Source organism: Perca flavescens, chromosome 11, assembly GCF_004354835.1.
Source record: "Perca flavescens isolate YP-PL-M2 chromosome 11, PFLA_1.0, whole genome shotgun sequence".
Classification (NCBI taxonomy): Eukaryota; Metazoa; Chordata; class Actinopteri; order Perciformes; family Percidae; genus Perca; species Perca flavescens.
The window spans coordinates 10,625,489-10,638,784 of NC_041341.1; the positions used below are offsets into that span (position 1 = coordinate 10,625,489).

Genomic DNA, 13,296 nt, shown 5'->3' on the forward strand with positions numbered 1-13,296 from the left:
GGTAGGCTACAGTAGGCTACTTAAGTACAATTTTTACATACTTGCACTTTGCTTAAGTAATTATTTTAACTATATATTTTATACTTCTACTCAATAACATTTCAAGGGGGAGTTTTGTATTGTATTGTATTTGTTTTGTACACTTTAACGTCACAACCTTTATTTTGAAAACACATCGGAAAAGGGCTGTATGCTAAAGTAGTACACAGCAGTGGCTTATCTCTGTGTAACTTGTATCTGACACACAGGAACTATAAGTCCCCCTATGCTTTCTGACAACAACCGTAGCAGTAACGCCTGGATAATTACGGTCAAGTAAGCCTCAATTTCTTTATTTAACGTAAGATAACGCGTTAACGTTACTTTTATTTGCAAAATGTTATCGAAAGCTCATGTTTTTACTGTACAGTTTATTGGAATGTTAGGGCACCAATTACTTTACTTTGCCTACTGTGTTAAGTGTTTTGTTTCCTTATTGTTTTCATACTCGTTATATACAACATTTGACAGCTAACGTTATTTAAAGTAACAACGACGTCGTTTGGGTGCGTCCTCTCCTTACAGGCATGGCTGTGTTTGAGAACTGCTCCATGCTTTTTGAGCTGAAAACTTTGCCCTTCAAGGAGAAGACTAAGCTGAAATCAGCAGTAACAGAAAATGGAGGCAACATTTCCTTTGTGGTCAATAAACAGGTCAGATGATCATGTGATTATTCCCCACCAGCTAAGGTCTTTTTAAAAAAAAAAAAATAAACATACTCCTCCAACATGATTTATGTGGTTGCAGCTTGCATGATTATACAGTATATTATCCTAGTGGGACAATATTCATATACAGTAATAAAAATCACATCTTTCTTTTTGATTTCTGCCTTCATTTCCCACAGTGCTCTTTGATTGTGACCAGTAATGTGTCCAACCTGAGCTCCAACAGGCTGCGTAGCATCCAAAAATACCAAACGCCTGTGGTCGGGGTGGATTATGTGTACAGCTGTCTGGAGAGAGGTGTTCTTCTGCCTGTGGATGAATACAAGCTGGATACTTCCTCTGCTTTTTCACTTCCTCTTCCTTTCTCCTCCATGATGCAAAGTCCACTCTCACATCAAGGTATTATACTTATATAGGCAGTAATTGTTTCCATAAAAGCACACAGAGCAGATGCTATATGCAACAAATATTGGCAAAATAGAAATGTTGCACACTGATTTATGTTTTAGCTGCAAAAATAACTTTGTCAGTCAGGTCCACATGAAATAAAAAAGATAAACATGTAGATTACTGTTGGTTTTAAACCTGTGTAATGTAGCAATGTTTTGCTGGAATTTCGTTATGTCAGGAATCAGGATGGAAATTCTATGTGAAATAACAAATCTTCCAAACCAAGTTGAAGAACACAGCTTGTCATGATTATTCAAGTTCAAGTTACTTTATTTATTTCCAGAGGTAGATTTCGTTTGCAGTAGAGTCACACATCATCACATTATCCCACATCCTCACATTATCACACATCATCAGAAAAGTTCTTATTGGTCCAGAATAAGATAATACATAAACCTATATAAAAGACAAGTAAACACTTAAAATATAGCCATAACTTATTACAGTTTATAGTGGTACATGGCATTCTAATGTGGCCCATTACAAATGCAGAGCATCTGTATCAGTTAAATAATTATTGGACAAATGAAAAAATATCTTCTTGATCCAGGAAGTTCAGGTCTTCGTTTCATGGAAACATTTCAAAATGCACTTGTTATTCATAATAATACATGAATAGATGTCTGTTTTGCCATGATAAAAAAAAAATAGTGTGGTAGTCAATGTGTCTCATTTGTTTTAAAGTAAATTGGAGAACAATTGACCATTTAGCATTAGTAGCAATAGCTATGGTTGGATAGACAAAGACAAATGCATCAAACTCAAAGTAGACTTAAGTTACCAAAATCCCAAAACAGGAAATCACACTTCTGCCAATGCTGCTATAAAACAAAACTGGATAGGGAACCAAGGCTGTGCAAATCTGAATTTGATTAGCCTGGAGCCTGGCCAGAAAATCTTCCACACCGTGTATGTGACGGATGGTCCCTAGAAAATGTTCAACAGTACACCCCTAACCCTGATGTAAATGCACATTATTGTCTATCAAACTTTAAAGTTCAGCTGTTTTAAAATGTGCAGAGTACGTGTACGTAGTGCAAGTTTTCACACTGTTTGCGCAATCAGAGATGTGCAGATGTAAAATGCTAATCATTCATTTGGTAACAGAGGGCAGACTAACGCAGTCTGAAGCAGGACTCCACCTAGTTCCAACGCAATGACTCACTTATTTAGTTTCACACAAGTCATGAGTTCATTGTCTTGTAGTCAAAGGTTCAATCGATTTGTCCTCCCACTTCTGTTTCCACATCGGCATATGGATATTCTGAAAACACAGTGCAGACTCAGTCAGCAGGTTTAACTACATAGCAGCTTTTGGGTTAGATAAATAGTGTGTTTGCTCATCAGGTGTGTGCATTACTTTACTTTGTTACACATTGAGCTTTGTTTCTTTAGAGCTAACTCAAAGCTGCAGCAGCGTTGTGTAACAATCTATTTGTGAAGTGCATTTGTAATCCATATGTCACCTTGCTTACATAACCTGTGTGTACTCAGGTTTAAATGCCTTTATTGCAGAACAAGTGAGGTGGGGTGTGCCGTTCATGTGTATGTGTTCTGTCTTGGGCGTTGTCCAAAGTACCAACGAGCAAAGCAGTTGCTGAGCTGTCCAAAGGCCCAGCCAAACCTGTGGACTCTGTCCTCCTAAATCAGAAGGCAAGGTCTCCAGAGAGGAGTGGAAACATCCTGGAAATGTTCAGGTGGGAACAAGGATCATCCTCATGTTAGCCTGCATTTGCACAGTAGTGTGTTATATTAACACTGTGGGGTTAGTGATGAAAGGAGATGATGACATTCAGTAAAATCATATCCATTGTACAGATAGTTAAAGGTACAATGAATTACAGTTCCATTTTTAAAGCCTAATTTATGGTTTGACTTAGTTAAAATAAACAAGTGAGGCCTAATCAAGCTGATTGGTAGTCTGTTCCTGTATATATATTTTTTTGCATTCCCTGCTCCTTCATTTAAAGACTTAAAAAGGATTATAGTACTGCATAGAGTAGCTTTTGCACACTCACAGGCAGGGCATGCTTTGCCACCTGAGAATGCAGTCCACGATTAGAATAATTTTCATACAAAATGTTATTATATTCCTTCAAATGTCAATGTTGTCCACTCAAAGATGCAGTTGCACCTCTAGAAGAATAACTCCTGCTCACATACCTTTTATCACAAGAGTTTTAAAACTAAGTCATTCAGTCACAATTCTTGCAGAAATAGTTTTAAAATAACATACACAAATTGCATTAATCTTTGAATGTTTTTTGTCAATTGTTAAATTTTACAGAATTTATACTGAAACTGATTTTGATCTTCCAACGTATCCGGAAGATTTTCAAGTGGCGAAGTATTCAGTCTTTGAAAAGGTAAAGCTGCTTAGTTATGTTTTGCTTCTCCACTACTGCTGCTACAGCACTGCTTCAATTACTAATATTAATAAAATACATTTTCTCTCAAGAAAAACAGCAAGACTTGGTGTGTGCTGGAGCTGCAGAGTTACAAAGGAGAGAAAGGATGGCAGTACCGTGTGGTCAGGTACTGGAAGGACGATATAGGAGCCAAGGTATGAAGTCCTGTTTTATGTTACTGCTTGTACTCATGTCAGCTCACAGATTACTTCATTTGCTTGTTAGTAATTTGGTAATATAATAATTTTTGAGTGCTTGAAAACAAAAAATAACTTCAACCACCAATGCATACAGTGCTTTACACTGTATATATCTGCCATATCACTATTTGTTAGTATTAACATCTTAAAGGTGCTGTAGGTAGGATTGCAAAGATCCAGGACTTAGCCAAAAAACTTGAACATCGACAACTTCTCAGTCCCTCCCCCCCTTTCCACTAAAGCCCAAAATGGTCTCCTAAGCCCCTTCCCCCACAAGAGAGAATGAATGTGTGCATGAGCAATGATTGACATGCAGATAGACACTCCCCCCTTGCCCTGATTGGTGCATCTGAACAGGGAGCAGTGGATTTTTGCAAATCACACTACAGGCTGTAGGATTTATTTTATTTTTTTAATTAACTGCTTCATGTAGTTCTACTGGAAGATAGGGTCAGTTTCAGCAAATATGACAGAAAGTTAGTTTTATAAGGCTTACCTACTGCATCTTGCTCTTCAACTATGTTTGTGGTGTTTATCTGTGTTGTCTTAATTTACCATTTCCTTTGACATATTAAATTGTTGAGTTTTTTATGCTTAAGTGATATACCTATAATTTCATGATGGTTCTGCACTCTGTTATTCAGTCATTTGTCTCATGTTGCTTTTAAAAGGTGCATATTATAGTGTTAGACCTTTTATTGATCTACCTATGTGACCTCTTTGCCTTAAACATGCTGTCAACTGTAGAATTAAACTGAAGTTAATAGGTATTTGTAGTAGTGTAATTCTAAAGTTGTTCTTCAATTTGGCCCCATCAGAGTAATAGCTACTAAAGATGTGGGACTCAAGTCAGACTTAAGTAGAAGAATATCTTGCATGTTGGAAAAAAAAAAACATAAAAACACATGCCTGTGTTTTTTGTGTTACCAGAAGGCGGCGGTGAGGGATATGCTGGTGTTTCTGTCCACCTCAGAGGAAGCTCTGGAGGTGTACAAGGCCCTGAGAGAGAAACTGCAGGCTACTGGTCTGCAGCTGAGGAACAACACGCCTTCGCAGACCGGGGACCTGGGCTCCGCCCCCCTCCAACAGGTCTGACACACTCGCTTCAACATTTACACACATTTTACTGTCTTTTTTTTTATTTTTGTCTTATTAGTCTTTAAGCAAGAAAATAAAAGCTGCAGGCAACTATGATAAGTGTACCATACTGTAACTTAGAATGCTTTGCTGTAAGGCATTGTAGTTTTTAGCGTAATTGCATGATTTTATTACGACATGATTTGAGTAGCTGTATTTTCTTCAAATCTGAGCATACAGTATCAACCTGTGGTGGATATTTTTTAAGTCAATCTTCTGGCCAAACACTTTTTGAGATGTTTCTTTAGTTTAATTTTACAATAATTTATGCAGTGTCAATGCATCTCGCCAATTATTACACATTAAGATATTATATTTAAGGTTAATAACAATACATTACTGTAAGTCACCATAGTAAAAAAAAATACAACAATACAAATTGTAATAATACATAAGACTGCATAATTGTCTTGAGGTTTACATATCTGTAACTAACTACATTGACGTAGCCTGATAAGCCTCACATCACCAAACTTTAAAAGCAACCCGTTGTAATACTAGAATGTGAGAGAGAGAGCCGGGTCTTACAACACAATGCTTTAAAGACTTGTATACAAGGTTTACAGTATGTTCTGCACACATGTTTTGTTCTGACTTGACAAAGGTATTTTCTGATTCACAACAGTATCTTAGTTAGTATGGATTTGAGCTGGACTTTGTGTTGCTATGATATCTGATGCCTTAGGAGTGACTGCTAATGAGCTGATCAGTTGATTTACATGTGTCTCGTTTGACTGGCAGCTGCTGCTGGAGGAGAAGCTGAACACAGGAAGCTTATCACAGGAAGTGGGCGTGTTTGTGGAGCTGCTGTGGACTGAGGCCCTGGGCTGCCTTAGCAACATCCTCCGAGTTCCGATCGATAAGCTCAGCCTCAACGATGTAAGGTTTCTCTCTGCGGGCTGTTCTGCAAAATCTGCTGTCAAACTACTAAAATGAGCTGTCATGTCAGCCTGTTGTCTGTTTCACCTTTCAGGAAAGACTCTCATTGTGTGTTTGTGTGTTGTGTGTGTGTGTGTGTGTGTGTGTGTGTGTGTGTGTGTGTGTGTGTGTGTGTGTGTGTGTGTGTGTGTGTAGGTGAGCAGGGCGGAGGGCTTGTTGCTTCAGGCTCAGAGGAAGCGGAGAGAGGGAAATACTCATGAGGTGGTGTCTCTCCTTGGTGAGGTTTACGTCCTGCTGCCGCACATACAACCACTGATTTACCCCTTGTCTCCCACTGCCAAGTTCATCTCTCAGAAACTGGACCTCTGTCAGGTAAGAGAACTTACACACATGCACAAACACAAGCACATGCACCAATACAGATACAAATAAAGAAGATAGAAATAAATAAGAAAACAATCATGTAGGTTTAATAACAAGGTCTCATAAGTAGGTTTTGAGTCTGGGGCGTGTATTAAACATACTGAAATCAGTCAGTTAGCATGCTAAAAAAAAAACACTGCTGTTGATGGACACTGTTATCCCACGATGCAATCCACAAAGTATTTATATGTGCATTTATTGTATGGTAATGAAAACATCTGTTATCATCAAGTATTATGAAATAATTTGTCTTATTTAGTTTCAAACAATTGTAGTGTGTAGCTAAATAACACTTTTACCATTCGACCACAAAATATTGATAGACGATAACAATAAATACAAAAAGTTTAAAGAGTTTGAGCCCCCCCATTTGAATTCTGAAATACATGGCACTACCTTACACCCATAAAACCAAGTCCACACTGTCCCCTGGGAATATCCGGGCTAATGTGAAAATGATTATTTTTCTTTTTGTCAAGTTAATCAAAGATGTTCTGAACGTGAGCGAGATGACTCTGAGGAGCCCCACGCCGTCTTGTCTGGGGAAGTACCGCGCTCTGAGGTGCAGCATTGAGACTGTCCCCCCCGGCACCGCCGAGTTTCAGGCTGTGACCGCTCTGCTGCAGGACAGGTAGCGTACGCGCATCCGAAATGCTTTTGTGTCTGATGTCCTGGAGGGAAGCAGAACCCATTTTCAGTGATGCAGTGCTTCGAAACGCCAAAACACACACTTCTATTCACAAAACCTGTTGCACATATAGATCTAAATACACACCACCAGTTATTTGTGATCCCTTCTAAGGCCATTTATTGTCCATCCAAATCCATCTAATCCATATTTTTTTCAGATGAGTGTGGCATATCATTGCCCTCATTGTCTCGATCTGTGCTTTGCAGCAAGGTGCAGGTCCAGCAGGTTCTGTGTGTCCGCAGAGGGGTGGAGCTACAGACGTTTAAGAGTGATATCGGCAACATTAAGCCCCTCCTCCATTCCAGCAGCCCCAGCAACTTTGTGGGACTGCTGTCTCGGTGAGATCCCACAGACAAATACACACACGCGCACACACACACACACACACACACACACACACACACACACACACACACACACACACACAATTATATACAAATTTGTCTTTTGAATAAAAAAACAACAATGTGCAGTAAGGGAATGTACCAACAGAGAAACATTATATACTATATTGCTTTAATTGCATTTAAAATGTATAGGCTACCAGGGCTACCAAAATTAAGCATTAACCCTCTAGTGCTATTTGGAGTTGACACTGTATAAATATACTGTATGCCGTAACATTTTACAAGTTTTATACAGTAGATCATTACTTAACATTCACAATTTAAATCATTTAATCAATATTTAGCAAAGTAGCTTGTTGTCGTCTTTCTATTAATTCATATATTACTTGGTGATGTGACCGGTACGCTATAGTGCAAGTCTACTGTACATCTTCAGCAGAACAACAAATAAATCTGACTTGGACTTTTATTTTTTAACTCCGTATTTTCACTTTCTCTTCAGTGGTCTGCTGCTGCCCCGTGTTGGAGTGGAGCATCATGGGATAGAGAGAACAGACGTTGGTAATCTGGGAAGTGGAATCTACTTTAGTGATGCCATGAGGTTAGTAGAAAATCTGTAATTGAGTGTTGTTTCATAAAAATATTCAATTAATTTTGACAACTAACACCATCTTCTTGATAATACTATTTTGCCCTGAAACGTAAAAAAATAGAGCTGCAAAGATTAAACGATTATTTGTCAACTTTTAAATGAATCGCTAAAAACTATTTTGATAATTGATTAATCGGTTTCAGTCTTTTTCTTTTTTTTTTATGAAAACAAAGTAAAAATTCTTCACTTCTCTGTGACAGTAAACTGAGTATCTTTGAAATATTGACTAAACAAGACATTTAAGGATGTCCTATTGGGTTTGGGGAAAATTCTTTACCATGTTCTCCATCCACAGCACCAGTTTGAAATACTCCAAGCCCAGTGAGACAGACGGCTCTCGGCTGCTGTTGGTGTGTGATGTGGCGTTGGGACGATGCGAGCGGGTACACAAGAGAGACCTCACACTGACCCAGGCTCCTGAGGGCCACCACAGCGTGCACGGCGTCCGCCGCACCCCTAACACTCCCTCTGAGTTTGAGGTAGGAGTGGTTGCGTGTGACTAGATATAATAGTAGATAGAAAGATAAATAGACGGCTGGACATACCTCTAAATTAGCTGTAATATCGGACACAGATCGTGATTATGAGATAATGAATGTAATCAAAAGATTTTTAATTCTGATTTGGACTCCTTGCCACACTGCCATGTGAACACAAGGTTTAGAGTTTTAACTTAACCATAAAGAAATGAAAAAAGTAATTGAATAAAAGCATGTTTACAGTGCGGTGGAAATTGATGAGGAGTGAAGAAATAGTAGTTTGATGAGACCAAAGGAGTCTTTGTCTATTTTTTTAGCACCAAGGAACAAAACCGAATTCACAAAGTTAATAGTTTGAGCTGAAAGGGCAGAGCTCTGCCCCCTGCTGGACGGTGGTTCAGAGTCTGACAAAGAGTAGCTTAAAGGGGTGATAGAATGCAAAACCGATTTTACCCTGTCATAGTTGAATAACGACAGTTCGGTGGGTAAATAGGACATACATAGAAGCTCAAAGTCCCACTGACACCCCTTTACTATGAAAATTTCATATTTTGAAACTGCCGCTGAAAACGGGCAAATCCCAACAAAGCTGGAAGTTGACGTCAACCTCCCAAAAACCGGAACCTTTGTCAGCCCATGGGTGTATTAAGAGAATGGTCACGCCCCAACATTTACATAGGCTACACAACTGACCTGAGATCAGGTAGTTTTCTGAATCTAGGTCGCGCAGATCTCTGCTATTCCATTACAAAATTCACTTCTGAAACTTTTTTATGCGAGAAATCAACTATGTAAGGCTCAAATATGGGCCGTTTTACGAAAATGGATGGCTAATTGCAAATTTTGTCCGACTGTGTGTCGGAGTTCAGCGCCGGTGCTGCCTGTGTTGTTGCCTCGCCGCCTGGCCTGTCTTCCTTTACACACCCCGGCCTGCTCTGAGGAGCTCCGTCACGACTGGCAACCCACAGCACTCCATACCCGCTCAAAGTCACCGGTTTTAGGATAATGGACTACTAAACGCTGGTGCTCTGACAGAGCTCCAGGGCCTGCAGCTCCCCTCTTCCTGCTAGCTAAATGCCCGGTGTGTGTGTGAGTGAGAGCACGGTCAGCGAGCTTGTGTGTAATTATCATGCGTTGTTATTTAAACAAACGATTGGGGAAATAACATTGATAGAGCCTGCGGCTGGATGTAGCTCTATCAATGAGAGCTAGCTCCTCCTAGAATTCCTCTGAAATTCACAAATATTCATTAACTTGAAATCGGACACCGTGTTAGCTTTATAAGACATTTAGGGAGATCTTGTTTAAGTGGCGTGATGAAATTCAAACTGTAAATATACAGGAATTACGCCAAAAATGAAGCTAACTATCCGTGATTTGTAGCTAGCTACATATAGCTAGGATTGAAGGGACAGTCATAGATAACGAAACCCCCACTGTTCACAAAAATTCATTAACTTGAAATCGGACACCGTTGTTAGCTTTATAAGACCTTTTAGAGATATGTTGTATAAGTGGCGTGACAAAATTCAAACTGTAAATATAGCTAGTTATGCTGACAGCCAGCCAAGATTAACTGGAACTGTCGTAAGACTGGTGTAACAAGCTCGCTGACCGCGCTATCACTCTCACACACGGGCCATTTAGCTAGCAGGAAGCTGTTGTTTACTACCCTTATTTTTTTATTTTTTTTTTTTTTTTTTACTTTATTGAAAAGTACCGGTTCAGGCACCGTTTTAAAAGTATCGATTTAGCACCGGAATCGAAAAAAAACCAAACGATACCCAACCCTAAGCAGGAAGAGGGGAGCTGCAGACCGGGGTCTGTGGAGGAAGGCAGGCCGTGCAGCGAGGCAGCACCGGCAGCTGAACTCCGACACACAGTCTTACCAAATTTGCAATAAGCCATACATTTTCGTAAAACGTCCCATATTTGAGCTTTATATAGTTGATTTCTCGCTTAAAAAAGTCTCAGAAGTGAATTTAATAACGTAATAGCCCGACGAACAATGTATAACTTTGCAATGAGACCTGCTGTCGAGTCTCTCATGGGTTTCTATGTAGTTTGCTCATACCAATCAGCGCGTAGCTCATTCTGAATATTCATGAGCATACCATATTTGGAAGAAAAGCTCTTGTTCCAAATAGAGCCATATTCACAGGGTAGTTAAGGGCCTAATAAAATAGCATTTGGGCAATTTTCAGCCCAACCAATGTTACATACCCCATTAGGAGACCTTAAGGAACAGTGTAAAATACCTTTATATAATCATTCTATCACCCCTTTAAATCATCCCATTTTATACAGTGGGCTTCACCTTCAACCCAGACAAGGTAAACCTAGGCTTCACCTTGAACCCAGACAAGGTAAACCTATTCTTAGATATGCCATAAAAAGGTAAAGCTATTCCTAGATATGGCATAAGAGATGTCTAACAAGACCTAGTGCGCTCTTTCGAAAACTGCGGACTATTTCTGCATATTTGTCTTTCAGCTTAAAGTCAGCGCACCATGTTTAAACCACAACTTCCAGTTTTATAAACAAGTGTGCATCTGGAGATATACCAAGCCACAGTCTGATGGCAAGGTTTTGCAATATGTGCATAACAGAAAAACCACAATTCCACAGTACCATACTTCAATAAAGACATACATGTGTGAATGAAATGGACAATGAGTGACTTTACCTATTAGTTATATGTAAATTGCTAAAGATTGTCCGTTAAAACTGTCTTGTGTGTAAGTATCGTCTAAAAGCAGCGGGTGTTAACCCTTAAAATATACTGTTGCACTCTTAATGGGGGTATTACTTCAGACTTCTTGTGATAATATGTGACATCCCTCAGCCCTAACACGTCTAGACGTCTGTGCCCGTGTGCACTCTAACTGCGTACTGTATATGATTATACTCCAGGACGACGAGTACGTGGTTTACAGTCCCGATCAGGTGAAACTGAAGTATGTGGTTCAGTTCAGTGTCGAGGGAGAACAACTGAAGGAGTTCAGTCCTGCCATCGACACCTCAGCTGAGCTGGGTCTGCCCTCTTCAGACCAGCAAGAAACAGGTATAGTTCTCCTAAAGGTTAGGAGTTCATATAACAATCAAATCTGATATTGTTATACTACCATATTGTTTGTGGTGATTGTCATGATTTTTTTGAGGGATTAAAACATGATTGAAAAACCGCTTTGATAAACTTAATGAATTGTGTTGTTAGCATAATATCAGAGTACAATATTGCAACCCACTTCTTGAATTCGGGAGTGTTTTACCTCAGACAGCAGCAAAGCTAAATAAGGCAGAGTTTTGTTAGCTTTTTTACCTTAATGAGAGAACCGATCTTATTGGGCAAGGGGACACCAAATCCCCACAATGTTTGGCATTGAAAGGATCATGGTTTGGCTATTGGTGGCTTCTGTATGAAAGAATGTATATCATTATTGGCCTTCAAATTTGCAAATAATTGTAAACAACACATCTTTCTGCAGTGATTTTGCCTACAGGTTTTAAAGGCATTGTACTAAGCATCTCCACATTCTGGCATTCCCATATTACCAAACACATTTTGGAGACAACTATCAACACCAAAGATGTTGTTTTGTCTTGCAAATCACATTTTAGCAAGTTGTTCTAATTGATCACATTTCCAAGCAGAAGTAACTGCACTGACGGCATTCCCCAAGAAAAGTCTGCCGGTCTTTAACTGTTGTAAATGATCTAAACCTGAATCAAGTCTTAAAGGATGTGGAATAAGATAAGATGTTTTGATCACACATAACATCTTATATACAGTATGAAACAATAGAAAAATAGAGACTTGTGGTCACTTTGATTTGTAATTAGTTAAACCTAACTTTGATTTTTAAGAGATCTCTGTATTGTTGCAATTGTATTACATTTATACATATTGTGTCTCCAGAGTGCATCTTGGACGATCAGGGATTTGAAAACATCAAAAACCCACTGGCGGATGTGACAGCTGGACTGTTGGACAGTTCTGGTCAGCAGCTCCCTCTGCAGGCTGTACATGTGAAGTGCAAGCTGATGGATCTGCTTTCTCAGGTGAAAAAAAACCCAGTTCATTAATTTTCTGTTAGGTTGATGACAGCTCAGTGATCTAATGGTTGATTCGATTCAGCTAAAAAGCATAATTAGCTGAGTTTACTATCATATCTGTCCTCTTTTCGGTCATCTTTTTAGGTCATCATTTTCCAGAAATACACCAACCTGAGCCCTGTGCCCATTGAGGCAAAGTATGTCTTCCCGTTGGATGATTCTGCAGCAGTGTGTGGATTTGAAGCTTTCATCAATGGGAAACATGTGGTGGGACAGGTAACCTAACTTAACTATCACATATTTCTATGGGGGTTTTTTTACATCCAGATGCAGTATTTCCTCTTTATCTTATCTTATTTCTCTAATATTTATGGTTATTCTCAGACGTTTACTGAGATTATATTTTAAATGTCCCTTTTGTAAATGACACAGAAGAAAATGGAAAAGTTCAACATATTCTCATTAAAGGTGCTCTAAGCAATGTTGGGTGACGTTACTTCTTGTTGACGTTTTCAAACAAAACAAGACTAGCTCGCCCCTCCCTTCTCCTAATCTCGTCCCCTCCCCCTCCCTTCCGTGCTTCCGCACACTAATGTTGCGTTCTTTTTGTCCACCGAACTCGATTTACAAGTTGTTTTCCGGAGTTACGAACCGGAAGTTGCAAAAAGAACGCCACCGAGGTCGTATATACGACTCGTCAAGTCGTCTGAACTCAGAGGACCCCGAGTTCACTTTCAAAGATGGCTACGTCGTGCATCACACATCACACATTTTAAGCACTTTTGTCTTTGTTGTAACCAAATGAAGAAGTCGTACACATAGCACTGTATACTGCTACCTATAGGCATGTCGCTACAGTCTTATTAG

General features: G+C 39.4%; 1 protein-coding gene across 1 annotated transcript in view; it reads left to right on the top strand.

Annotated features, from left to right (window-relative positions):
- Positions 1-226: 226 nt before the first annotated feature.
- The window catches only part of parp4 (poly (ADP-ribose) polymerase family, member 4), a 31,300-nt gene continuing 18,230 nt past the window's right edge, over positions 227-13,296 (top strand). Inside the window, exons 1-16 of the mRNA XM_028590417.1 lie at positions 227-315; positions 565-692; positions 887-1,106; positions 2,734-2,854; positions 3,445-3,523; positions 3,616-3,720; positions 4,696-4,854; positions 5,644-5,781; positions 5,977-6,153; positions 6,684-6,835; positions 7,102-7,233; positions 7,745-7,843; positions 8,190-8,373; positions 11,287-11,437; positions 12,293-12,435; positions 12,574-12,705. Of these exons, the coding sequence (XP_028446218.1) occupies positions 567-692; positions 887-1,106; positions 2,734-2,854; positions 3,445-3,523; positions 3,616-3,720; positions 4,696-4,854; positions 5,644-5,781; positions 5,977-6,153; positions 6,684-6,835; positions 7,102-7,233; positions 7,745-7,843; positions 8,190-8,373; positions 11,287-11,437; positions 12,293-12,435; positions 12,574-12,705 (2,118 nt within the window). The 5' untranslated portion in view covers positions 227-315; positions 565-566. The remainder of the gene's footprint in view (positions 316-564; positions 693-886; positions 1,107-2,733; positions 2,855-3,444; positions 3,524-3,615; positions 3,721-4,695; positions 4,855-5,643; positions 5,782-5,976; positions 6,154-6,683; positions 6,836-7,101; positions 7,234-7,744; positions 7,844-8,189; positions 8,374-11,286; positions 11,438-12,292; positions 12,436-12,573; positions 12,706-13,296) is intronic.